The sequence below is a fragment of the Dunckerocampus dactyliophorus genome, chromosome 8, assembly GCF_027744805.1.
Source record: "Dunckerocampus dactyliophorus isolate RoL2022-P2 chromosome 8, RoL_Ddac_1.1, whole genome shotgun sequence".
Taxonomy (NCBI): domain Eukaryota; kingdom Metazoa; phylum Chordata; class Actinopteri; order Syngnathiformes; family Syngnathidae; genus Dunckerocampus; species Dunckerocampus dactyliophorus.
The window spans coordinates 4386242-4412105 of record NC_072826.1 but is presented as its reverse complement, the minus strand read 5'-3'; the positions used below and the strand labels follow the sequence as shown (position 1 = coordinate 4412105).

The window sequence follows — 25864 nt, the reverse complement described above, 5'->3', positions numbered from 1 at the left end:
GTGGAGTTTGAAGTGAAAAAGAATTAAGGTTTAGGTCTCCCATTCTGCAAAATTGACTTTTTAATGACGTAACAGTAACAGTTTATGAACATCAAACGTGAGAAAGATCTTTCACTTCCTTCACTGTTTGCTCCACTTTTGAGAAAAGAGACGCTCAAACACTTGCTTTTCAACTTTCCAATTTATGTCCTCCTGTCCCACTTCTTAATGTTACGTTGTTGTATGTGATCAGTGTTTCCCACAGGACTGCAACGTTCAGTCGTCCCTCGCTACATTGCTGGGATAGGCTCCAGCATACCCTGCGACCCTAATGAGGACAAGCGGCATAGAAATTGGATGGCTGTATTTATGTACATTGTACATGTATATCTGTGGCACTCACTTTTTCAGCATGCAGGTTACAAGGCAAAATTATCTACCTCTTACTATAAAACATAACATATACATAAAATCTAACCAGTATATACTATGGGTGTGGCAAGATCTTGCGAGATTAAAAAAACACAAGATTTCTTGTTAAAAAAAACCCTCTCTCGATAATAAATGTATGAATTAATCACACAATAAATAGACATTCTGCATTCATATATTGTCATGCGCATATGTTTTCCTCGTCTCTCACCTCCAAACAGGCAGGAAGAGGATTCACTCTGTGCATTGGTTCATAGAATAACGGCAAACACAGTGAGAAGTCTATCAGTCATACGTTCGCTTCGTCTCTGTGGGGCGAGTGGAGCTTCTTGAGGAGCAATGCAAGGTAACATGTAAAAGTTAGGAAGGAAAAATATGCTTGCAAAGCCAAATGCCACAGCCCCCGTGTGGGAATATTAATGAGCAATGTGTCATGGCAATCAACACAAACAATCAACACAAACGAGCGAGTATGCTGAATTTATTCAAGAGTGGTAGCAACATAAAAGGCAACAAAAGAAACTTGCCCACCTCAGTTTTCTGATCTGGGGAAAAAAATACACATGAAGATACAGCACCTTCGTCCCGACAGTCAACGCTCACTGAGACGTTTGGCCAGCAAAGTAAATACAAACAGAACAGTGCAAAATTGTATGTGTGCAGAGAAAGTCATGGCAAAAGGAATGCTGCTCTTTAATGTAGTTGAAAAGCTAGCATTTCAAGAAATGCTGCAAACGTTTGACAGACAGTATGGATTGCCTGTGAGAAAATACCTCAATTACGTCAATTCCACAACTTTACAGAGTGAAAGATGACATATTACAGGAAATATTGCGTTATTATGATATAGTATTATTATTTTTGTATTATTTATATATTATCATAACAGGGGTTTATTTGGTCTCCAAATATGTTGAAAATAATATCATTTAGCGTCAATTTGTGGGACCATTTAAATTTCAAAACAAACCTGCATTGTTTTGTGACTCGGTTGAATAAAAAAAGTTGTCATATTTTTTTTACATTGTACTTTCAATTCAATATGGCAATAAAGATAATAACAAATAATTCTGCAATAGTTGTGTTCATAACCTGACTCGTGTGTCAGTCAAAATAGCTAGGTAGCGTTCATTAGACACATCCATCCATCCATCCATCTTCTATGCCGCTTCTCCTCAGTAGGGTCGCGGTGGCATGCTGGAGCCTTCATTAGACACACACTTCATGTATTACGTCCAGTTAGGCCTTGCTATCAAAAATTACAGATATACAAGAAATGAAAATAATTCCGCAAAAGACAATGCAGCTGAAGTCAAGTGAACATATTAAAAAGCTTTCAAGAATGGGCACATTTTCCAAATCATCATGAAACAACAGTTTAACAGGCGGAATTTCTATGGAGGAGTTCAGGACGCGACGCAAAGTCATCAAACAATGTACTCTCTTTCTACATAACTAGCTGCTACAAGTGAACGGATAACATTTGTTATAGATATGGGCACCACTCACTTAGTTTATCCGTAATCAGAATAATAAAGATAAAAGTTGCATTTCCGTGTGTCACTTGAGACGTCTGTTCACCACTTACTTCGCCACGGAGGCGCAACAGCAAATCAGGAGGGGTCCTTAGCATCTACCAAGGGACGTTTATGATATATGTGTGACACATGCGATCGACCCACACTACCTTTTCTCGCGATGGACGTAATGGCCACCCCTGTGCTACAGCTTAGTGTGGTTGCAACTCACTCAAGCGTGTTAAAGTGATGCTGCCTGCAAACATACAAGCACACATATGCCAACGTAGGCTTCCTCTCCAAGTGTTCACAAAGGTCAATGGCACTGCAGAAACAAGATCCCAACACTGACAGACAAATGATAATGAATGATCTCTGTCTGAGTAAACAAGTAGAGAGGTGCCCTTGACCCGCTGTTCACTTAATTTCAGCCCAAGCTGCGACTCCCCCAAGGACCCCCCAACCTCTAAAAAAAAAAACAACATCTGGCCAGCCTGTCCACTTGGGTTGAATAAACGGAACGAATGTCACACTTTCTCGCGTGAATACTTTTCACAGCACTTCCACAACAAATCACCTCCATGTAATAAAGGCAATTGTTATGATGGAGTACGTCGCTCGCCAGCACCACCACGGGACTTCCTGTGTGAAGAAACGGACATCAGGGGAAATAATGTCTTATGTGCAGGGAATCTCTGGCACATGATTTGTGAGGACTGACAACCAAGCCAAAGTCATCTCACTTAGATATACACTATATATACACTGTAGATATCAGTGGAACCTTAGTTAGCGTCACTAATTTGTTCCAGAAGGTCTGACTCTAACCAAAACGGACATTAACCGAAATACATTTCTCCCATAAGAAATCATTTAAATCCAATTAATCCATTCCAGAAAGCCAAAAATGTTAAAACAAAACACATTTCTATAATTTTACAATTATAGTTTTACAGGACAAAGACAAAATAATTTCAAAAGCCACACTAATGGTTGCAGGAGGTTTTTTGGTAGCGTCATCTCTATTTTTAATCATGTCTGCCACAAATTAAATAGATACATCTATAAAAAGGGCTGCCAATCAAATGCAACAAGCATCTTTCACCCCCTGCTGTGTGTCGTCCCCCTTTACACAACACAAACACAGAAGAATGTATGCAGAGGTAACTCACATGCGCAAGTTTTCTGATTAAAAAAAAAAGACTGGGACTGCAAAACATGTGAAAGAAACAAGCAACAAAGTGATGAAAGCAGTATGCATCTGTTTGTCCTGGCTGCTCAGAACAATATGGCCAAAGCAATCAGTCAACATGCAATTGTAAAAGCATGGTTTGTACTTTTGTGAAAGACAAGCCGATGTGACCGGATATCCTGTTTGACAAACGAGAGATGTGGCTGCATGGGTATCAGCCTCCTGGATGGATAAGAATCAGCCATAAATCCTCAGATGAATGGATTGTAGAGACATGCAACGGGTATCACAAGACTAGCAACTGCTTGACGGTCCGTCTCTTAAACAACGTGAGAACCTAGGCTGCCGGCGAAAGGATTGTCGTGCAAGTTCAGTAGCTTAGCATGACTGAAGACCAGAATGGATCTAAATAGCATTAGCAGCGCACTAGCTTGTCACCTGGAAAAATTTTCAACACATCAGCAAAACAGACGTACATTAAAGCCATCTAATTGATCTTATTTATTACGTATTGTATCAAAATAAGAACAGTCGAGTGTTGAGAACAGAACTGTAGCTAATATTGGCGGGGGTTTCTCCTCTCTCAGCTTTTTATGATGTTCATTTCCACTTCCATAGTGATGCCTGTACTTTTCTTTGCGTACACTGCCACCAGAAGAGCCTGCTTTCTGAAGTAAAAGATAATGAAGTGCAAAAATTGAACTGGTAAGCGATGTTACCCTTCCTCGGGGTAGCTGCTCGTAAAACGCACATCCTGTATTATTCCGCCGCGGTGTTGTGACTAGTTTTGGAGCGAGTCTCATGTTTACAAAAGTTATTATTTATTTATTATTTAGTTTCTGGGAGTGCGTTAATAACCTCAAAATATTATAACACAGAGCATCGTAAACAGATGACCACCTGTACTATGACTTTTTTGTCAGAATTTTTTTTTTCTCGTGCAAATTTATTCTCATAAGGTTGGGACTTTTTCCTAGCCCAATTTACAACTTGTTATATTGGCACTTTTTCTTAAATTGTGTATTTTTTGTCATATTACCTTATTGTCATAATTTTATTGATTTTTTCCCCAACATTATTCTTATAAAATGAGGACATTTTCATTTGATGAAAATATGACTGTGTGTGTAATTTTACAAGTTTATTCTCAGAAAATTACATATTTTTTCTCGTAGTATGATGACTTTATTGTTATGATTTTAAATATTTTTTCTTGCAATTGTGCAACTTTTTTCTCAAAATTGTGACTTTCTCCTTGCTCTTTTCCTTGACTTTTTTCATGCCATATGTACACTATACTCTCACAAAATCAAGACTTTTTCTGGTAATACTATGACTTTATTGTTACTATTTTACATATTTTTTTCTTGTAAATTGTGCACCTTTTTTGTTATAAAATTTGGACAATTTTCCTCATGAAATTAAAAATGTAGTACTACTATTTTATTCTCATAAAATAAAATTTTTTCTTGAATTTGTGCAACTTTATTCCCATAAAATTAGGATGCTTTCCTCATGAAATTACAACTTTTTCATTGTAATATTACAGCTTTATTCTCATAAAATGAAATGTCGTAACATGGAACGTCATCAATTGAGGACCACCTGCATTAGTTTCATCATACAGTGGCTAGCTGCTCTTTATACTTCCGATATTATTTATTATGGTGACAGTTTGACTCATTCATTCCTATCAAAACAAAATTGGAGGGTGTCCATGCTTCTACAGGCAGAGTGCCATTTTTGCACCCTCCATCCGTTTTAAAAGGAGCCTTTAACGACCACCTATTTCCCCTTTAGCAGCTCAGCATGACAAAACATCCATGCTGTGGGCGGGGCACAGCCAGCCAGCGAGCGAGCAGTGTGGGTGCAAAGCAAGAGCATGCACATGTAAGAAGAGCATGTTGCCGACGAGGCATGAGGAGTTGAAAAAAATAAACCAGACAGACAGAAAGGGACACTATATTTAGCACTGTCGCCTCCTTTTTCTGTCTCCTGAATAATCATCGTTTGACAGCGTGCATCCAGCAGAGCAGAGTAGAGCAGAGGTTGTCGGAATGAGCCGGCTGCTACCCTCCGCCTCCGCCTCCTCCTGCTCTACCTCCTCTGGCAGCATCTCCAGAGAGAAAGTAGCAAAGTCTTGTAATAATTGCTGCAGGCTTGCGTGCCACAGCCGCTCCGTGTTGCTCTGTGGAAGCATGTTTCAGGGCCCTGACATTCACTAATGGGGATTTAAAAAGGGACTGGGAGGCTGTGTCTGCTGCTGACAGGTACAATGCAGTGCATGTGCACAAACAAACATGAAAACAATTTGCTAAAAGCCTTTTGTGTTGTTGCTTTGAACCGTTTCACAGAATGCACAGGCTGACAACGGTGCGGCACTCATGAATGCTATTTATCCGCTGGGGAGGCAGCATAGAAATGTATCTGGCAGGTAAAAGGGCAGGGAGAGGATGTAAGCTAGACAATGCCGAGAGTGAGTCATGTTGATGATGCATTATGAATGCAGCAAATAGGCTGAAAACTGCTTTATATCGCAGCTAAATAGGAGATGCTTGTCTCATATTGATGTGAACACGGATGCGTTGTGAAAGAAGAGGAGTGGTCCTTATAGTACATGAATTTATATAAGGCTCCAACCACTTAACAATGACATGGATCATCGGCTATCTTCCTAACAGAACATTCCATTCAGAACAGACAATGATATGTAATACCATTTAACCACCAACAGCACATTCTTGAGCTTTGCTCACAGTTTGCTCACATGCTCACAGTTTATGTGTTTAGTCCCTGCTTATCCAGTTTTGTGGCCTAATTTGCAAGACACTATTATTCAATACTGAGTCATTCTACCATATAACCCTCCCTTTTGGGGGTTTAAAGACCCCCAAAAGGGGGTTTAAAGAGGGGGTTTCTACCATATAACCCCCCCCTTTTGGGGGTCTTTAAACCCCCAAAAGAAAAGTTGTACTGTACCTACTGACATAGGTACAGTACAACTTGGTTGTTTCTACGGGTGTCACGAGACACTCAGGCACTCTGTGTGTATGCTAGATATCAGAGAGACTGTATGACTGACAAAAGGGCTGACTCCGTTCATGCCATTGTTCTATGGCGCAAATGTGCCAAGGTGCTGAAACCAGTGCGCAGAGCGAACCCTCTTCCTGCCTGTTCGGAGGCAAGAGACGAGGAAAACAGACTCGCATGCACATAGTAATATTTTGAGGCTGGCAAAATTATTGAGTTCATTTTCATTTATTGTGTGATTAAGACATTAATTTGTTATCGTCCCAGGCATAGTGCCCATGAGACAGTTTTTTTTCCTGAGCGAGAAATCTTGTCATATTTAATCTTGCGAGGTCTTGTGACACCCCTATTTTATATGTATATAAACTTTGTGTTAGCTTTGTGTTATAGGTGACACAGCGCTTTATTAATACCTATTATTACAAAATGTTTGCTCTTTTTTTCCCCGATTGTTGTTGTTGTTGTTGTTTTTTTTTAAATGTTCTGCGTGCCAATAAAAGCTGCGGGGCTGCAAATGGCCCTTGAATTGTAGTTTGGACACACTTGTTTTGGTCCCTTCTTATCTAAATTTGTGGAAAGACAACTTTTTTCAACACTGAGACACTGTACCATATAATTCCCTCCTTTTGGGGTCCTTAAACCCCCCAAACAATTGATTGACGACATAGATACCGAACAACTTCTTGAATTGACTTCTGATAATCACGATGCACGTTTGTAAGGAGAAAGTGTAGTTGCTGCAAAGTGTCAATGCAATTGTGTGTAAATTAGCAGAAGTGCATACACATGTAGAACTGTTCCTGATACATCAACTGGAAAATATCATATTGTCAATTAAACCGTTTCAGAGAGCAGATATATTTAGATCCCTTTAAACGACACAGTACATTACGTTACAGGAAGTTCTCTACACCAGTCTATTTATTACCACTGACATGGTGCCACTATCGCTTCATTGCCATGTCTCATTATGTTTAACAACTGTACAAGCATCCAGTAGAATCCACTTGTAAGCAGCCATGTAGTCTGGTGACAGGGGTAATTAATGACATGGCATCGGGGCTGACTGACATGAGGATTTATGGATTAGGGGAACAATGTACTGACGGAATGACTGCATTTAGCATCTCCTCCAAGATGAACAAAATCACAGTGGCCGCTCGCATGCACAACACATGACCGTGGTTCTAAAAGCTTATTTCCTACTAGCAATAATAATAAACATGTTTCCGTATCGGATCAAAATTTGACTCGACCCTGAATATAAAACACCATCTTTTTCAAGACCTCATTTTAGAAAAGCTAACCAAAGGGAATAAAGCAGATTGATCAACATTATCTTAAAATTAGCAGATAACTCCTCCTCTGTAGTTAGCAAATATTTGAGACTTTTTTTCCAGCAGGTCTCTTCGTCGCAGCTGCATCTTCCCAGTCACTGGTCTGACTCATATGGTATAGGGTGTGTTAAAGCTACTGCCCGGTTAGTTGTATGCCCTGGTTGTTGTATTTTTCGGTTTAAGTAAAAAAATGTACACTAAAGTTTCCTGGTTAGCATAAAATATGGCACGCATGTTGTTGCGTTATCCATGGACTGCGCAAGTCCAACTGTGTTCATAACGTATTTCCGTCGCCCGCCCATGACGTCATCAGCAGTTGACTCTGTAGTTGTTTGCTATATAACACAGTTACGTCACAAGTCTCTGCTTTTCTTAATGAGCATGGCTGCGAAATAACCCACACGTTTGGTTTAGTTTATTTCAAATGTGCTCACAATGTTACATTGAAATACATCACATATTCACAATTCACTGCTCAACATGAAGCAAGAGCTTATTAAATCCTACCCCCTCTCCATATCGCAGCAGCCGCTAATTCAGTCATAGATTTGTTCTCTCTCTGCGGCCACATACACAAATCACAAAAAGGTGGGGACATCAGGCCCACAGGCAAGATCCCAGGACGAAGCCAGAAGCCCCCACCTCCCAAATGCACAATGGAGCCAAAGAAAGTTGCAAGTGCCAGCATTTTGACAAAGAAGGTGAGAAATTCTATTGAATTCAAGAAAGAACTCATCGCACAGCAAAGTATGAAGGTGTGATCCATGAGGATATCTATTCTACTCCTCGCTTGCTGCTCGTCATAGTCGTCTTTGTCAACAATCCAGTCTTCAGTCAACGTAAAAGTGATGTTAAATGGTCATTTATCCCAATTACATTCGCATTTACATTTTTTTTCAGCAACTATAATTGTAAAACTGTTTTGTATTAACATTTTTGGGTGTCCGAAACTGTGTCTTCTGGGAAAAATTGTTTAGGTTAGCGTATGTTTCAGTTAGAGTCGGACTTTCTGGAACGGATTAATGACGCTAACCAAGGTTTCACTGTATTACTATTAAGTTTGCAGGGAGGAATGATTACCCAATAGTTTGTTTGGTATTATGCAGGACTAACAGACTAGTGGAAAGTCAAAGTCCCTAAGAATGTGTCCAATTGTGCTGTTTTTTCTCACCAAGGTCAACCCTTGTACCCAGGTGTTCCCTCACCATCTTCAGCCGGTGAAAAAAACAAGGTTAAACACTTTCAAATGTGCCTGAGGATTAGAGTAACAAGCTATTACTTGTTAATATGTCGCCACTCTCCCATAGTTTGAGGGCAGTTAACCTCGACTCTGAGCGGCTTCTGTTGGAAGGGTCATAACCTCGCCGAGCTGCGTGCTCTAAAATAGTGTGTGATTACAGAGCTAGTTTCAAGGTAATAAGAGGAGTTCTCTGCAACTGACTTAAGCCAGGCTCTGTCATCTACTACTGTATAAGCACGGACACAACTGCACATCATTGCTTCTCTAACTTGTCATTGTGTCATTTATGCCATACTTATATGTGAAGGTTACTCAACATAGCCTGAGAGGTGCACTAGTGCCTGCCAGGGTTTGGTTGATGATCTATCCCTGCATGCTTTCAGTGGACATTCCTTTGTTCCTTTGTATGGCCTTATGGTATGACATTCTCTCAAGACAAAATTATCATTTAGAACACTGAGGACCTTTGGGTTTTACGAGACTACCTCGTACCTGCAGTGCAAATCCAGCCACAAGTCTTGTGCTACTGTCAGAAGTTCCCAAGCCAACATCTATACCGTCTGAGCTACTGCCAGCTACGTGTATTCTCATTTTGTCAGATATTAAGCAAGCAAATCCTTAAGCTTTAGAGAGTTTCTGGAAAAATGTATACACTATAAAACCCACGTGAACACACCAGGCGCAGCGCAGATTAATGAAAATGCAGGACATATATGACCTATTTTGAAATTTAAGCCTTTAAAGCAGGGTGCACTAGTGACACTGTATGTACATACCAGATAAAACACTAAAGCGTGTGTCTAACCTCTTGTTTTTTTGCTTTGATAGAGTGCAAAGATATGAAAAGCCAAGACAAAACATTGCATCTCTTGAGTCTAGAGTTTGGGTTGCAGCCAAAAGCAGCAACATTTGTATCCACCATTGTTAAAATATGCTAATCACCAGGGGAAAAGGTCTTGTCTGACTACGGTTGAACCTGTGCATGATATGGTTCACAGACAAAAGCAAAGAGAAAAGCAGATTGGACTGTCCATTTGTTTTACTATCAAAACATAAATAATTGTTATAATGAGCTTTGTCATATGATATCTATTCGAAGCAAATAAGGACGCCGGCACTAAAAGCTATTACGAAACATCATTGTCATTATTTGGTTAAGTATGCTAGCTCATTAAAAATGAATAAAAGAGCCTTTAAGAGCTATTCCCAGCAGCGTGGCGCCGCAAAACCAACACAATTAGTCCGTGCACAGCTTATGGGCATTTCAATCTATGTGAGGTTGCGCCGCGATGCATAAAGTAACCCTGCAAACTAATTAAAAACAAAATGGAAGTTGATTAGAGGAAAGGGAGAATAAATTATCTCTTTCCGACCAAGTAAATGTGAGAGCGTTGGAGTGTGAGATCCGTCTCGATTAGCAACACATGAGGGATAAAGAGGGCAAAAACAAACAAGCAAGCAAAAAAGGGAAATCTCAATTGACAAAGACTTCCGTTTGAAGGGTTTAACGGCTTTAAAAGATGCAAACAAACCAACTTGCAATAAAAATAGGTCTGCTGGAAATGCATTGTTATCCCATACAGGACAAGAACAATATGTGAACAGGCCCAAGTCCAAGTTGTGCATTTTATGAATAAAAGGTATAATTTTGAGCCAGACTGAGACACACAGGTCAAAATTAGGTGAGTGAATCAGCCATCAAACTCGGAATTGCAAGTAAAATATAAATGGGAATGTAGCGTAGTAACATTATGGTGTGACATTCACTATAATTCATTATCATATATATATATATATATATATAGTCATTATAATTCATTATATGTGTGTGTGAGATAGATATACCGTATATATATACAGACCCTTTCCAAAAAATTTGAATGTCATGGAAAAGTTGTTTAATTTCCATAATTCCATTCAAAAAGTTAAACTTTCATAGATTATAGATTCAGGGCCCACAATTTAAACGATTTCAAGTGTTTATTTGTTTATTTTTACGTAATTTGGGCGTCCAGCTCATAAAATCCATGAAAACAGGAATTCAGAAAATTAGAATACTGTGAAGAAATCACCATTTACTTCTCAGTTTTTGCAAAAAAAAAAAAAAGAGAAAGAAATTAGGATCACATCAAATCAATCAAAATATGGTACTTTCAAAACGATATGTCAATCTTCAATACTTGGTTGGGAATCCCTTTGCCTTAATCACTGCCTCGATGCGACGTGGCATTGAAGCAATCAGCCTGTGGCATTGCCTGGGAGTTATGGAAGCCCAGATTTCCTTGATGCTTGCTGTCAGCTCTTCTTTGTTGTTGGGTCTGGTGCCCCTCATTTTCCTCTTGAGAATACCCCATAGATTCTCAATGGGGTTTAGGTCTGGTGAGTTGGCTGGCCAGTCAAGCACTGTGATGGCATGGGCATCAAACCAGGTTTTGGTGCTTTTGGCGGTATGGCCAGGTCCTGCTGGAAGATGAAATCTGCATTTCCATACAGATCCTCAGCAGAAGGAATCATGAAGTCCTCTAAAACATTCTGGTAGACTGTTGCGGTGACCTTGGATTTAAGAAAGCAGAGTTTACCAACACCTGCACTGGACATTGCACCCAAATCATGACGGACTGTGGATATTTCACACTGGACCTCAGGCAGCTTGGGTTCTGTTCCTCACCCGTCTTCCTCCAAACCCTTGGATCTTGATTCCCAAATGAAAGGCACACTTTACTTTCATCAGAAAAGAGGACCTTGGACCACTGGCCAACAGTCCAGTCCTTCTTCTCCTTGGCCCAGTGGAGACGCTTCCTATGTTGGCTCAGGTTCAGAAGTGGCTTGACCCGAGGAACCCGACAGTTGTAGCCCATCTCCCGGATGCGTCTGAATGTGGTGGTTTTTGAAGCTGTGACTCCCGCCTCATTCCACTCTTTCTGGATCTCTGCCAGATTCTTGACTCTTCCCTGTTTGATAATCCGCTGAAGCCTACGGTCATCTCTTTTGCTGGTGCATCTTCTCCTGCCACATTTTGCCCTTCCTCTAGACTTTCCATTGATATGCTTGGACACAGCACTCTGTGAACAACCAGCCTCCTTAGCTATGAACTTTTGTGGCTTACCCATCCTATGGAGGGTATCAATGATGGTCTTCTGGCCAGTTGTCATGTCTGTAGTCTTCCCCATATTGAACCCAACTGAGACAATTGAACCAAACTGAAGCAATTTAATGACACCTGGGGAAGCCTGTGCAGGTGATTTGAGTTTAGTAGATGATTAGTGTGTGACACTCCGTTTAAAACATTCATGCCCTGCAAAATTTGGGCTGATTTCTTCACAGTATTCTAATTTTTTGAATTCCTGTTTTCGTGGGTTTTATGAGCTGGAAGCCCAAATTATGTAAAAATAAACAAATAAATACTTGAAATTGTTTAAATTGTGGGCCCTGAATCTATAATCTATGAAAGTTTAACTTTTTGAATGCAATTATGGAAATTAAACAACTTTTCCATGACATTCTAATTTTTTGGAAAGGGTCTGTATATATATATATATATATATATATATATATATATATATATATATATACACACACACACACACACACAATATACACCCACACACACACACACACACACACACGTATATGGTGTCCGTATATAGTGTATATATGTACACACACAAATGCACACACACACACACAAACACATAGGTGTACACATAGATATATACCTGTATGTGTATGTAGATGTATATATAATCAATGAAGATTCATATTATTATTTTAGAAATGTCTAATTCATTCATTTATTTTATTAATAATTTTTGTATGCACTTTTTTGTTTCAACTTAAATACATATTGTAAATATATACCATAAATGGTTTTCTTCCAATAAGAGTTATTGTCACAAAATATAGCACTAGTATATGGACAGTCTAGGATTCCCACTAAGGGTGGGTGTTACAATTGATTAATTGATCTGTCAACTTTATGGAATGTGTCTAGAAGCAAAGGAGGTAAAATTGAGTGCAGTCCATGGTTGCAACCAGCAGAGGCGCTGTTGATTCAAGAAGAACATGACGCCACCTATGCGAATAGCCACACAGACAACTGTCTCCTTCTTTTCTGTTATTCAAAATGAACAAAATAATATTTAAACAATAACAACTGATGTATTAATTCCTAACTTTCCCCAAAGTTGATTGGGCAGCTTTAGTGCAATGCCCCTCCCAATTTCCCACCTCTACTGTACACCGTAAGATCCTCACATGAAGGATGAGTGAGGCCTTGCACCACTGAAGTCTATTTTAATGGGACACTTGCACACACACACACACACACACACACACACACACACACACACATACACATACACAGAGGGTCTCATGTGGCACTGGCAAACATTCATAACATGCTGGATGTCGGCCTGAGTGTGGGCCTGGCCAAGTGTGAAATCGAACTTTAGTTGAGAAGGGAGCCGAGGCCACACAAAGACCTGTTTGGACAAGTAATAGCAGCGAAGCCATTTTATAAAAAGGACATATTCTTTAGAATTCAAAAGGCCCATCAGCAACATCTCAGTGGTCTTCAAAGGCGGAGACCACTGGGGCACAAATGCTTGCCAATATCTATCCATTCTAGTTACCATGCAATAAAATCCCACACAGAAGTATCTCAACATTGTGCCGGAGACTCACCTTTGAAGGACAGGAAGATCCTGGGGGCAGACAGCGGTTCGTGGGCCGGGGGCAGTCCCCCGGACACTGAGGCCAGCAGGGCCAGCAGACAGCACAGGCTGTCCCACAACATTGTCTCTCTGTTTGCTAACAGAGGGGGAGGAGAGTCCAGGAGCTGAGGGACAGAGATGGATGAACATCAGACAATAAGCCTGGAATCTCACAGACCAACCACCACCATCAGTGAGTTTGCAATGATCAGCAATCTAATGATGGCTTGGTTGCTCTTGTTTACAGTAGTGTGTGAAAGACATCTAGAAGAAAGAAACCTAAGGTGGGGATTGTCAAAGACTGGACTTTGTGGTAACATTTTGGGATGAACTTCTTCCTGGAAAGAGTTCTCCAACCATGCATAAAGAAACAAACCTGAATCTAGACTACATTTCAAGCAATTCTATTTTCATCTTTACACTTGTTCCTAAAAAGGCCAACAAGAAATGCGTGCTCAACAACACAAGCTCTACCACATTATGACTGCACCATAAAGGGATTGTGGAGGGCCTCCAAATGCGGCGTGGCAAATCACTGTGTAGGATTGGAAGAGAACAATAAAACAAGCGTACCTCAGCGTTGGGGAGCTGTAATTATGTTGGCGCAACACCGAGACACCGAGACGGGTCTGAGTCTGAGGTCAAACTGTCAGTCAGGGTTTAAGATCAAGTTCCACGCTGAGCCCCGCAGGCAAAACTCCAAAGCAGACCTTTAACCGGGATACAAAAGTGACCTGGCGCTTCAGTTATGAGGACAAGCACCAACCCAACCACGTGTCACTAACTTGGACGTTTTGTAAAGTGGGGAAAATAGTGTGGGTGATGGACACCACTGCAGATTTCCTTGCCTTATAAATGCACATAACCCATGTACTTTACAACACTGAGGGGTACAAGGCTTGCTTTTGTACCCCTCAAATTTCAGATTTACAGCAGAGAAAAGGTACACATTGTGTTTATATATTCATCTTTTATCTGTAATTTGTTTTTATTCATTTTATCTTCTATTTTATTGTTATTTATTTATGTATTTTCATTTTTTAACATCTTTTTTTCTGTTTTTCTGTCGCTGCATAAGCTACCTATCTAATGTTGCTAGGGGTGTCACAAGATCTTGTGTCACAAGATTTTGCAAGATTAAATGTGACAAGATTTCTTGTTCAGAAAAAAAAAATGTTTCGTAGGCACTAGGCCTATGACGAGACAATAAATGAATTAATTAATCACAAAATAAATGAAAATGAACTGGACAATTTTGCCGGCCTCAATATATTGCCATGTGCATACGTGTCTGTTTTCCTCGTCTCTCACCTCCAAGCAGGCACTCTGTGCATTGCTTTCAACACCTTGGCGCGTTTGTTCCATAGAACAATGATATGAACGGAGTGAGCCCTTTAGTATAAATTAAATTAGTAGTCTGCAATATATTGTCATCTATTTTTTCACTGTACTTTTCTTAGAAGTAATGTTAAAATCGTGTCTCGTCTCTTAGACCCAAACTTGTGTATTGTTTCGTCTCATGAACTGAGGGTCTCGGTACACCCCTAAATGTTACGCCTTGCCTATTCTTTTATCTCTACCTATTTGAAACGAGTCATATTTAAAGACAGGAAGAGAACAAACTATCAGTAACTGCAGAGACTTTGCTATGATTAAATAAGCTGTGCTTCTTCCTACTCCTTTTCGGACATGTCGAATTCAGCAAGTGTTACCATGCAATACAACTTGCATGTCTGACACAAACAAAACAAAACAGTCCAATAATTAACCCAATGGTCTTTATTTTGATTATTAGTGCTAAACTGTGCTTACTCTACCCTCTACAGTGTACCAGCCAGCTCAAGTATAAAAAAAACAAAAAACTGACAGCCTGTTGCTTAGAATAAACATCAAAGGGGTTCCCTGACAAAGTAAATGAGCCAACTTTGTAATATAATGATGATTTATGGTGTGGCGTGCAAGGCATATTCTCTGCATGGGCAGACGTCTTCTGTTGATTTAAAGGCGCATCTGTCCCTCAAAGCCAATAATTCATGAGGGCACATGTATAAAAGCCACTTACTCTTGTCCTGTTACCTTTTAGTTGGATCCACAGCAAACTGCAATAGATGCAAACATTTAAAACCATCCAAGCAGGCAGGCAGGCAGGCAGGAGGGGTTCCTCGGAGCGTCTATGCCCGCGCACACAGTCAGGAGCCCGGCTTGTGTCTTCTACGGATTCTCCCCGCGGTTATTCCGGAGCCGAACAAAAGCTTGGATTGATTCAATTTAAGTTGTAGCGCTCTCCAAATTGCCGTTGATAGTTGTGTACTTTTCCACGAGGAGGATGCCAAGAAGAAAAGAGTTGATCCAGGGGAGGTTGAAACACACTGAGGAGCTTCCGACGCTCAAGTGCAGAGAAACGGCGTGCTGCAGGTGGATAGAGGACAGTGGACCACCCTCCCTCCGGCCTGGACACACCCATGGGGCGGAGGGAACCTACCTTAGCAACCGTAACCGCCCCCAAATGAAAAGCACAACAACACCGCATTGTGTTTTATTGTCCCCCAGGGGGAATATTATCTTGACAGACTATTATTGTGGTTGTTGACAATACAGTATGTCCACCCTGAACGGCCATTTTGATCAAGTATTGTTGTACCACTCCCGCGTTATCAAAAACTCCGCCCACATCCAGGCAGTTTGTCGAATTGCAGATTGTCACGCGCATGCCCAAGCGGCAGGTGGCGCTGTAGCCCCTGAAGATATGTTATGAGCCAGGGAGAACATTGAATGAAGAGGATCACAAGGAAGGGAAGGAGCCAACGTGGAAAAATGTTGAAAAATGACCAATACAGACAAGAGAGAAGTAATAAACGGTCTTACTAAACAATATGAAGATAGAGTACAGGAAATCAGGCAGCAATGCACAAAATAGAGCCTATCCTGCCGGAGAAGAAGAATAAAGGGCAGGCAAATGAAATCATTCAAGTGGACCGCTAATATCGGGTAAAGATGAATTTTGTACTCCTGTGACCCAGCAATACATTTTTGTCCTCTGTAAGGGACAAGCATGTCACATTATTATTTCAAATGCAAAACTCTCTTACAATAAACCGGCTGTGCTGTGGAGAGGACATCTGGAGCTTTCCAGTCATATGTGATTTGTTTATTCAACAAAACCAAAATGGCTGTCATATCAGCATGTTTTACGGGCACAATAGAAGTACAGCCGTCCCTTCCTGTTATCGTGTTTTTTTTCCCAAAAATAGTAAATGATCGCTGTTTCGTGGTTGAAGATGGTCTATTAGTTAAAAACCATATTGAAACGAATTGTACTTATTCTTGGCCTAAATCAAGTTTCCAAGCATAAAAATGGCTAAATGAACTAAAGTACAAGTACAAGGCGAAGAAACATTCGACTTGTAAATGTAGAATTCCGCATTGGCCACTAAGTGTCGCTAGAACATGAGACGTGATCGCCACAACAGGCAGTTATTGTAAGTTTGAATTATCTCATACAATAATAATAACATATTAATCATAATAATAACACAGGCCACTGTTGAGGCCATAACCCACAACAAGCAAAAACTCAACTTGGAACCTCCAATGTCATTTCCTGCCCACCTGCAACTAAGGTCCCTCAGGGAACATGAGCAGGAGTTTTATTTAGGTCTCAAATGGCTTATTTACCCTATTACAATGTCTACTGTATTGGATAATACCAGTATGAGGCCATTTAAAACCACCATTACAATACATTGATGAGAAAATAGCCACCGCAGGAAATACGCTGTTCAGAAAAAAACAACAAGGAACTGCTAACGTGTGAGTTATCTTATATATGTCTTATTTTCTCTGATTATACATATACCTACTATATTGGGTAATACAACTGCAAAGGTGACCATAGGGGTGTTATTTCATGTCTGGATGGCTCTAATGTTAAAAACAGTTGACTCTCAAAAATGTCCACACAAAACACATTCTTATAGTTTTACATCCATAAAACAATGAGGAATGAAAGGTATAAGTGAACTTTTAAGGTTACTTTTACCTTCAATGAAGACGTGGTTCTTGATGTGAGCATTCCCAAAGACGCAATGTGGCAGCGAGACACAACATGGACACACCTTCCTGTTTTGTCATGAGTTATTTCTTCAATTCAATTCAATTCAATATTGGTTTTCACCATCTTTATCAGAATGCTGGCACTTTGTGGATCCTTTTTTGGTTATTAAGGTGAGACACACTATTGGAATTCAAGAAAGAACTCATGGCAAAACCGGAAGGTGGTGTCCGTGTGGTGTCTCGCTGCAACATTGTGTTTTTGGGAACGCTCACATCAAGAAACATGTCTTCAATGAAGGTAAAAGTAACCTTAAATGTTTCATTCATTATTTATGTGCATTTGGAATTGTTTACTGCATGTAAAGCCATAATTGTAAAACTATAAAAATGTGTTTTGTGTTCAATTTTTTGGCTGTCTGGAAGGGATGAATTGGATTTACATTATTCCTTATGAGGGAAAGGCTTCTTGAGACGTCATCTGTACTTCTGTGAAGAATGTGTCGGACGTTTCGCTCCTCATCCGAAGTGCTTCGTCAGCGAACGCGAAACGTCCGACACATTCTTCACAGAAGTACAGATGACGTCTCAAGAAGCCTTTCCCTCGATGGACAACTCCTGTACGACTGAGAGCCTACACAGGCGCATTATTCCTTATGGGAAATATTGATTCGGTTTGCATCTGTTTCAGTTACAGTCGGACCTTCTGGAACGAATTAATGACGCTAACTCCCGTGTATCGGCCCGATAATTATCAAGCACCCCTACATTTAACCCATCAGAAACCTGGAGAAAGTAATTTCCAGAAAAGACGCAATAACAAAAATTAATTGTGTGGTCTGACAGTGAAGTGGCATTTCTCCTGAAAATCACATTTGAATGACCTTTGCCAACCTTAACCGTCAGCTTTCATTGGCCTAAAATGCAATTAGTGTACAGTATGACAAAAAACTAATATGCTTTTACTCAAATATATTGGAAGAAAATACAACCCATGTTCATATGGACATGGCCTCAGATTGCCCAATAAAGTGTGGGAACCTGCTGAAATGCAACCTCTGTGTGTATAATAAGTCATTTTGTTGTAGACTCCACAAGGTGGCAGAGTGTTGAAATGAAAGGTCGTCACCAAACCAGAGGCTAAAAGTCATTTGTTTTAATTTCCCCCTGCATTTTGTCTTTGTCATCAGCGATTAGCTATGCCAAGCGGAAGATGGATGGCGTTAAAGGTGCGGCAAGCGAAGGCACACGGGATATTTCAATGTTCCATGCAGCGTTTCAAACAATACCGTTTTCCAATTCAAATATTCCTATCATGACTTCATTGTAGGATAAACACACATTTAACACGGGGCTCGTGGGAGCTTGTGTTCTTGCAATGGTTTCATTTGACTGATGTAATATTCTCACGTTAAACACAGTGCAGCCAGCATCTTTATTACAAATATACACAGTCAATTGTGACGTTACGTGATGCTGTAAGGAGTGGACATTGTCCAGATGCAGATGAGGTAGATTTCGTCCAATGCCTCAGTAACCTGACTGAGTACCACTGGCTCTTGCCTAAGATATTCATGGACAAATGGAGCCTTAAATCTTTTAATCTCACTCCATCCCTCCCCTGATCACAAGGGCTTATTTTGCGTCTTAGCTCGTCAGCGTACAATGCAGCTGACGCCCTGGATGCATGCTTATTATTCCATAAATGTTCTGTACAGTAGCTTGGGTTTCACACACTTGCAGTGATGAAAGGCTTGCTTTGTTTGTACCCTGCAGTGATACTTTAATAAAAATGCGCTGCAAAATACTGTATAATGATTTTTTAGGAGAGACCATTTAGACTAGACACACTGATGATAGCCGGCCTACACTTGTGGAAAATAAGACTAATAGAATGGAACATTTATGGGAAGAGCTTTCAAGGAAAAATGCACTTTTTTTGGAGTTTTGCCCATCATCCACACATGACTTTTTCTTTTCTGTGCGTTCTAAAGATATAAAACCAGCTAAAAAGAGGCACCACTTTTACCTACAAGGCCTTCTGAAAAAACCTCCAAAAAGCGCCAACAACGGTGCATTTACATAATGTGACCTGCATATTACCCAAGCTACAGCGACATTGTTATTAACACTGTTACGCCCAAGAACTACGTTATGGCGTTATGACACCTCACCACATCATACCGACTAGCTACTAGCCGGCTAGTGACTAGCTTCACTACACACAATGCCTCAGGCCACTAGCGAAAGGTAACGCTACATATTGGAGCTGCCGCCACTGCTGCTGTGTTTTTGTTATTGTGTATGGAAAGGTTAACGCTAGGTGTAGCGTTCCTTTCATTGTTGCTATGTGAAATCAATGCACCCAGGAAGGAAGTTCCGCTAATGCTTCAAATGAGCAAAATACTGTAAGTATTCCATGTTATCATGAATGTAGCTGTTACTACATGCTCACAGCATAGATATAAAACCATAAAACCTTGTTGGAGCTTTTTGGAGGTGTTTTAATAGCGGCCTTTCTACACAGAATAGGTGTGTCCCATTACGTGCATTAATTACCTGCCTCTTTTTACCTGTTTTTATAATTATGACTTTTTTATCTCATAATTTTGACGTTTTATCTCAAAATTCTGACTTTTTAACTTGGAATTTTGACTTTTTATTTCATAACTATGACTTCCATTTATTAATTATTTTTTTATGCCGCTTGTCCTTATGACTTTCTTATTTCAAAATTATGACCTTTTATCACATAATTTTGTCTTTTTATCTCATAACTATGACTTTTTGTCTCATAATTTTAAGTTTTTATCTGGTAATTGTGACTTTCATTCATTAATTTTCTATGCCGTTTGTCCTTAATTGTAACTTTTTATCTCATAATTTTGACTTTTTTCTCATAATTTTGACTTTTTATCTCATAACTATGACTTTCATTCATTCATTCATTTTCTCTGCCACTTGTCCTTTATTATGACTTTTTGTCTCATAATATTGACTTTTTATCTCCTAATTTCGACTTTATCTCAGAATTAATAATATTGTCCCTTGGCAAGATATATTGTAATAAAAATGGTTGCCCAAATGGAGGCCTAAGACTTTTGCACAGTATTCTAAACTATTTCTTGGTTTCACTTTTTCATGCGTGGTTGTGATTTGGGCATCTAGCACTTGCTTTGATGTTCACAGCAGAAACGGGAAAAGGCTCTGCATCATGTTTGCCATTAAATGTGTTAAATTTCCCCTGATAGCAGCAAATAGTTTTGTGAAACAATCATTCCAACACACACACACACACATGCACAGCAGGAGAAGATATTGATATATTCTCTCCTTCTTGGAGTCTTGGGTGATCTTGAAAAGTCATCACACTGTGTTGCACGCCAACACAGAGAGCAGAACACATGCAGGTGGGCGTGTGCGTTTGAAGGGTGGTCCCATCACCCAAACAAACAGCAACTTTCACACATGTATCTGTAACTCCACTCCACTCGCTCCGAATTTAGCAGGAATAAATCACAGACAGCCCTGTCTCCTTCCCAAACTTCACAGTTCCCAACACCCATCCAATCAAAGCGGGAGTGGTCTCTCCAAGTTCACTGGTATTATTCCTGTTCCGCTATCCATGCCCATTTTCCTCCTCCCCTCCTTTCTCTCTTTGCCAACAGCTGCATGTTTTTTCCCCCGCTATATATTTTTTTTTTAATCAAAAATATTATTCCCATCTTCGGTCCTCTGGTGGCCTCACCATCTGTCACTTGCGTGAGACAAGAGGAAAGCAATTATTGAATCCTGGCTTTGAGGAGCGCCTGCCTTCATAAAAGTCCCTCATGCTTTTCTGTCTCTTTCCCTTCCAGGTTTTTTTTTCTGCAGCAAATTTCAAAGATAATGTCGGGGCCACAAAGGCATTATGAAGGAATTCCCTGCAAAAAAAAAATAAAAAAAATTGTGATAAACATGTCATTATTAAAGTGGTAAATAGGGGTGTCACGAGACACACGATACATGAGATTGGGTCTACGAGAACAAGCCGAGGCAAGATTTTGACATTACTTTTAAGAAAAGTACAATGAGAAAAAAATATGACAATATATTACAATCTACTACCGGTAACTTAATTTCTACTAAGTTACCTTGCACTGATCCTCACAAGCCTACACTCTACTGCACTTTGTGTGTATGCTAGCGGCCCCGCCTCCACCCACTGAGACAAAGAGACGGTATGACTGACAAAGGGAAACGTTGGCTGAAACATTGGCTGAAACCAATGCACAGAGAGTGAACCTCCTCCTGTTTGGAGGCAGGAGACGAGGAAAACGGACACGCAAACATGGCAGGCTGGCAAAATTGTCGAGTTCGTTTTCATTTATTGTGTGATTAATTCATTTATGCATTATCATCCTAGGCCTAGTGCCCATGAAAAAAACAATTTCGGAACGAAATTTTGTGACACGACATCTTGCAAGACTCCAAGTGGTAAATCTATTTAAAGATGCTTTTGGGGACGCAGGTAATGCTATGTTATGTTGCACAAGGGTGCTAATGTCAAGAAACAAGTGATTTCATTCAATCCAATCAATGTTGACTGTCTCCAACACGCAGTATGATGAGGAAGCAATTAACCGCTCTTCAGCTGAAAGTGCACCTGTACATCAAAACGCATGCACACGTTGGCATCCTCATACAGTGGGTCGCACACGCGGATGATGTGACTTTTTACACGGTGGCCTTCAATGCTCTCACGTTGTAGAAAATTAATGAGGGAACATGCACTCCTCCCCTCCACCTCAGCAGGAGTGCTGTTACCTTTTGGTGTGATAAGATATGAAATATTCACACTGTTTCCGCAGCGCTTTGACGATGAAGGCAGCTCGCTCATTTGCATTTAAATGGGAAAAAGATAACGCCGCACTTTTCTGAGTAATCCTACGTCTGACAGAGTTGGGGGGAGGGCGAGAACTTGTGTCTGACTCTGAAAACTTTAGTTTTAGCAACTCGGAAATGCGGACAAAGTTATAAATGTTGTGACATCGTCTTTTTAATCATGTTGGAAAACTGTCATGTGGCCCACTTTCCCAAGGGAGCGGATTATGCTTCAGAATGTCACAGCACATGTTGGAACTCATGAAACATTCAAGTTCGTTTATCACGAGAGGAGATCAGTCGGACACGCTTTTCTGTATTTTCAATCTTTAGTGGAGCAATTGTCTGGAAGAAAGCTCAGCGCTGGGGCTTCAGTCCATCCACTGTAAGAGTCGGCGGAGCAAGCCTCAAACTCGGCATTAACTGCTCTTTATCCTATACTCTGGTTCCACCCTCGCAGGGGAGGTACCACTCTGTCTGCTTCTAACTGGTTCCAGTCAGTCTAGGGTGTGTGTGTGTGTGTGTTTCTTCTAAGTGAAGCAAGCAGCAGCAAGCAGATAAGGTTGTCCAGCAAAAGTGCCTCTATTGTTTAATTCTACAGTGCTTCTGTGGTTTAATACTAGCCATCTCTAACACTCGTGTTTCACTCAGTGAACCTTAGCTCCCATAGTGCTGGCAGGACTCATGCGGCCCAAGGCCATGACACTACCACCACCATACTTGACTGTAGGCAAGACACCCTTACAGTATGTTGCCATTTAGTGTAAAATAGTATGACAAAAGGCCACAAAATTGGATTTTGCTGTCAAAGAGCAAGTGTATCGACACTAATGTAGTGTTGTTTTTGACAGACATTTTATTTTTAGTCTTAGTCTTTTGGACGAAAATGCTTCTTGTTTGAGGCAAGTTTTAGTCATTTCTATATGGAGAGCGAGTGTAACAAGTGAATTTCCCCGCTGTGGGATAAATAAAGTACAAATACAATATGTGATAGTTTTAGTCCAGAATTATCTGACGGGAACTCAAACTCGGAAACGTAGTTTTAGTCTAGTTTTAGTCAGTTACATACAATTACTCTCTTTGTATACAAAGTCTACAGGTGAAAAAAAATCAAATTTAGGTATATCATATCTTAAAAAGCATAATACCCACACAATAGGCAGAAATGTAATGCATTTTAACCCTCTGATACCAGTGGTCCCTAACCACCAGGCCGCGGGAAACTTTCAGGTGCAATAATAAAAAAATATACACTTAAAAAAATTAATTTGAAAACAATTACATAGATTTTTATGTAAATGCTGATCAATTTTGGAAATTTGGGCCATTATTTTAGTTACAGAATAATATACAGTTGGAAATCCCATAGTTTTTGCATGTTTATGTTGTTTGTTTGCGAGCGGCAACACGCCCCACTTTGTTCCACGGTCCTTGAACGCACCATTGTGTGTGTGATAACTTTGTCCCACGCTGCACAGATAGACTACTATACTGTATTTTTACCCTTTTTTTTACCCTGCATAACGGTAGGATTTGATGACCTTTTTGAGTGCGAATGTGCATATTTGTTGTTGCACAACCTCAAGTTAATTCATGCTAGCACACTGCCTTTTACCACACACATCAAACAGCCACATAATAATCTTCTTTCTGAAAAACAAATTCCAGGCTGGTACTGGTGGATGGTGGGTCTGCAGTCATTTTGTGCTTTTAATGTGATGTTGTTCATGTCTAAGTTTTACACAATACATAATAAATAAGATACATTAGATACCCCACCCCTGTTCCGTCGGAGAGTTGTTTGAACATGACCGTTGAACAAAGGTTGGGGACCACTCTGATAAACCACCCACTAACGTTTTCACCCAGTCTCATCTCGTCAACGAAAACTCACACACAACTCGGCATGTTTTAGTCATGAAAGAGCCATGTTCAGCTCGTTTTCGTCATGAAAAGAAAACAACACTGCACTAATGCCAATGTAACGACGATAGCTACGGCCTAGATTGACATGACCCGAGACTGACAAACGTTTCTGACACTTGCATGCCTGTCACTTTTTTTCCCCAAATTAAAGGCGTAATAAGTGAATCCCATTACGTGCATTGTCAGCTGCCTCGTGCAAGCTGGTTTTTAAAACGGACAGAAAAGGGAAAGACGTGTGTCCACGTCTCACATAAGGATTGTGGATGATGGGCAACATTTTTAAAAATGTGCAGTTTTCTTTAATGACTGACAGTTTTCTTATTTACCATTATTCCAGAAACAAATCTACTTTTTTTCTAACATACTTGAATATTCACCAAATTTTCTGAATATGTGTATCCTGGTGAAAATATCCATATTTTGGGTGTCCCTGGCACGCCCCCCAGAGAGTGTGAATTTGTAAGGAATATTCAGTGTAGACTGTGTATTTTGCTTTCCAGAGATCATAGAAAGGGTTTCCATGCAGAAAAACATGATTGAGACGTTCCCCAGACACTAGCTGCTCTTTGTGCATCTTCCTTCCCTGTCAGATCGTCATGTTTCTGTTCCTATTTGTTCCTTGCTCTTTTGTCACCGACGCTGACTATGACTCAGCTGGAGCTTTGCATAGTTAAAAATGGGACAGCTGCCTCTCGCCCCTTTCTTTCTTCCTTTTTTTTTTTGTAATGACACAAGTTTGTCTCTTTGAATCTGCTTCACATGTCTCCTGCCTGCGAGCTCAGGGAGGATGGCAGCTGTGCTGGGATGAGTTGGTATGAATTAAAGCCTTTCCTAACAGGCTCCACAGGGTCTGATCCCTCCTTCGGCTCGTCGGCTGGATTTTCTCCACCGTGATCAAAACAGGGAGACGGTGTTTCTTGTTATATCAGCTTCTTTTAAAGAAAAAGAAACACGCTTATTACTGCACATTCCTTGAGCAATAACAGCAGTGCATGACTTTGTGGCTTGAAGGTGCCATGATGCTTAACAGTTTTCCCATGCAGCCTTGTTGACATGGGGCCTCCTGAGGCAGCGATCTGTCAGTGTCATTCTTCATGAGCGTTGGACCGCAGGTTCCTGACTGAAGACAGAGAGAGGAAATGGCTTTGCTTTTTGTTTAAACTGGGCTGGCTGGACAGGAAGGGGTACCTTTGTATAGAACTCTTCTCTTATATGGACATGTGTTGAAGCTAAAGTGAAAAAACTGGGTACCTCTGTGAAGAAGTACAAAGTACAAATACCAGAATATCAACTACTCTTTTTTTTTTTGTAAAGGAAAAGTGCAAATTTTGGGGAATTTTGCCCATCATCCGCAATCCTTATGTGAGACATGAACACACGTTTTTCTCTTTTCTGTGCGTTCTAAAGATTTAAAAACCGTTAAAAAGAGGCAGCTGAGAATGCATGTAATGGGACGCACCTATAATCCGTTTATAAAGCTTTTTGAAAAAAACCCTCCAAAACGCGCCAACAACGCTCCATTTAAATAATGTGACCGGCATATTAACCAAGCTACAGCGACATTGTTATTATTATTGTTATTAATA

The 25864-nt window shown here is 40.3% G+C and overlaps 1 protein-coding gene across 2 annotated transcripts in view; it reads right to left on the bottom strand.

Annotated features, from left to right (window-relative positions):
• The window catches only part of sema3fa (sema domain, immunoglobulin domain (Ig), short basic domain, secreted, (semaphorin) 3Fa), a 67184-nt gene extending 51333 nt beyond the window's left edge, over window positions 1-15851 (bottom strand). For both annotated transcript variants that reach the window (XM_054783621.1, XM_054783622.1), the window contains exons 1-2: window positions 15502-15851; window positions 13411-13564 (exon numbers count right to left, since the gene is read on the bottom strand). In XM_054783621.1, coding sequence (XP_054639596.1) covers window positions 13411-13564; window positions 15502-15567 — 220 coding nt within the window. In that variant the 5' untranslated portion in view covers window positions 15568-15851. The remainder of the gene's footprint in view (window positions 1-13410; window positions 13565-15501) is intronic.
• Window positions 15852-25864: the final 10013 nt, after the last annotated feature.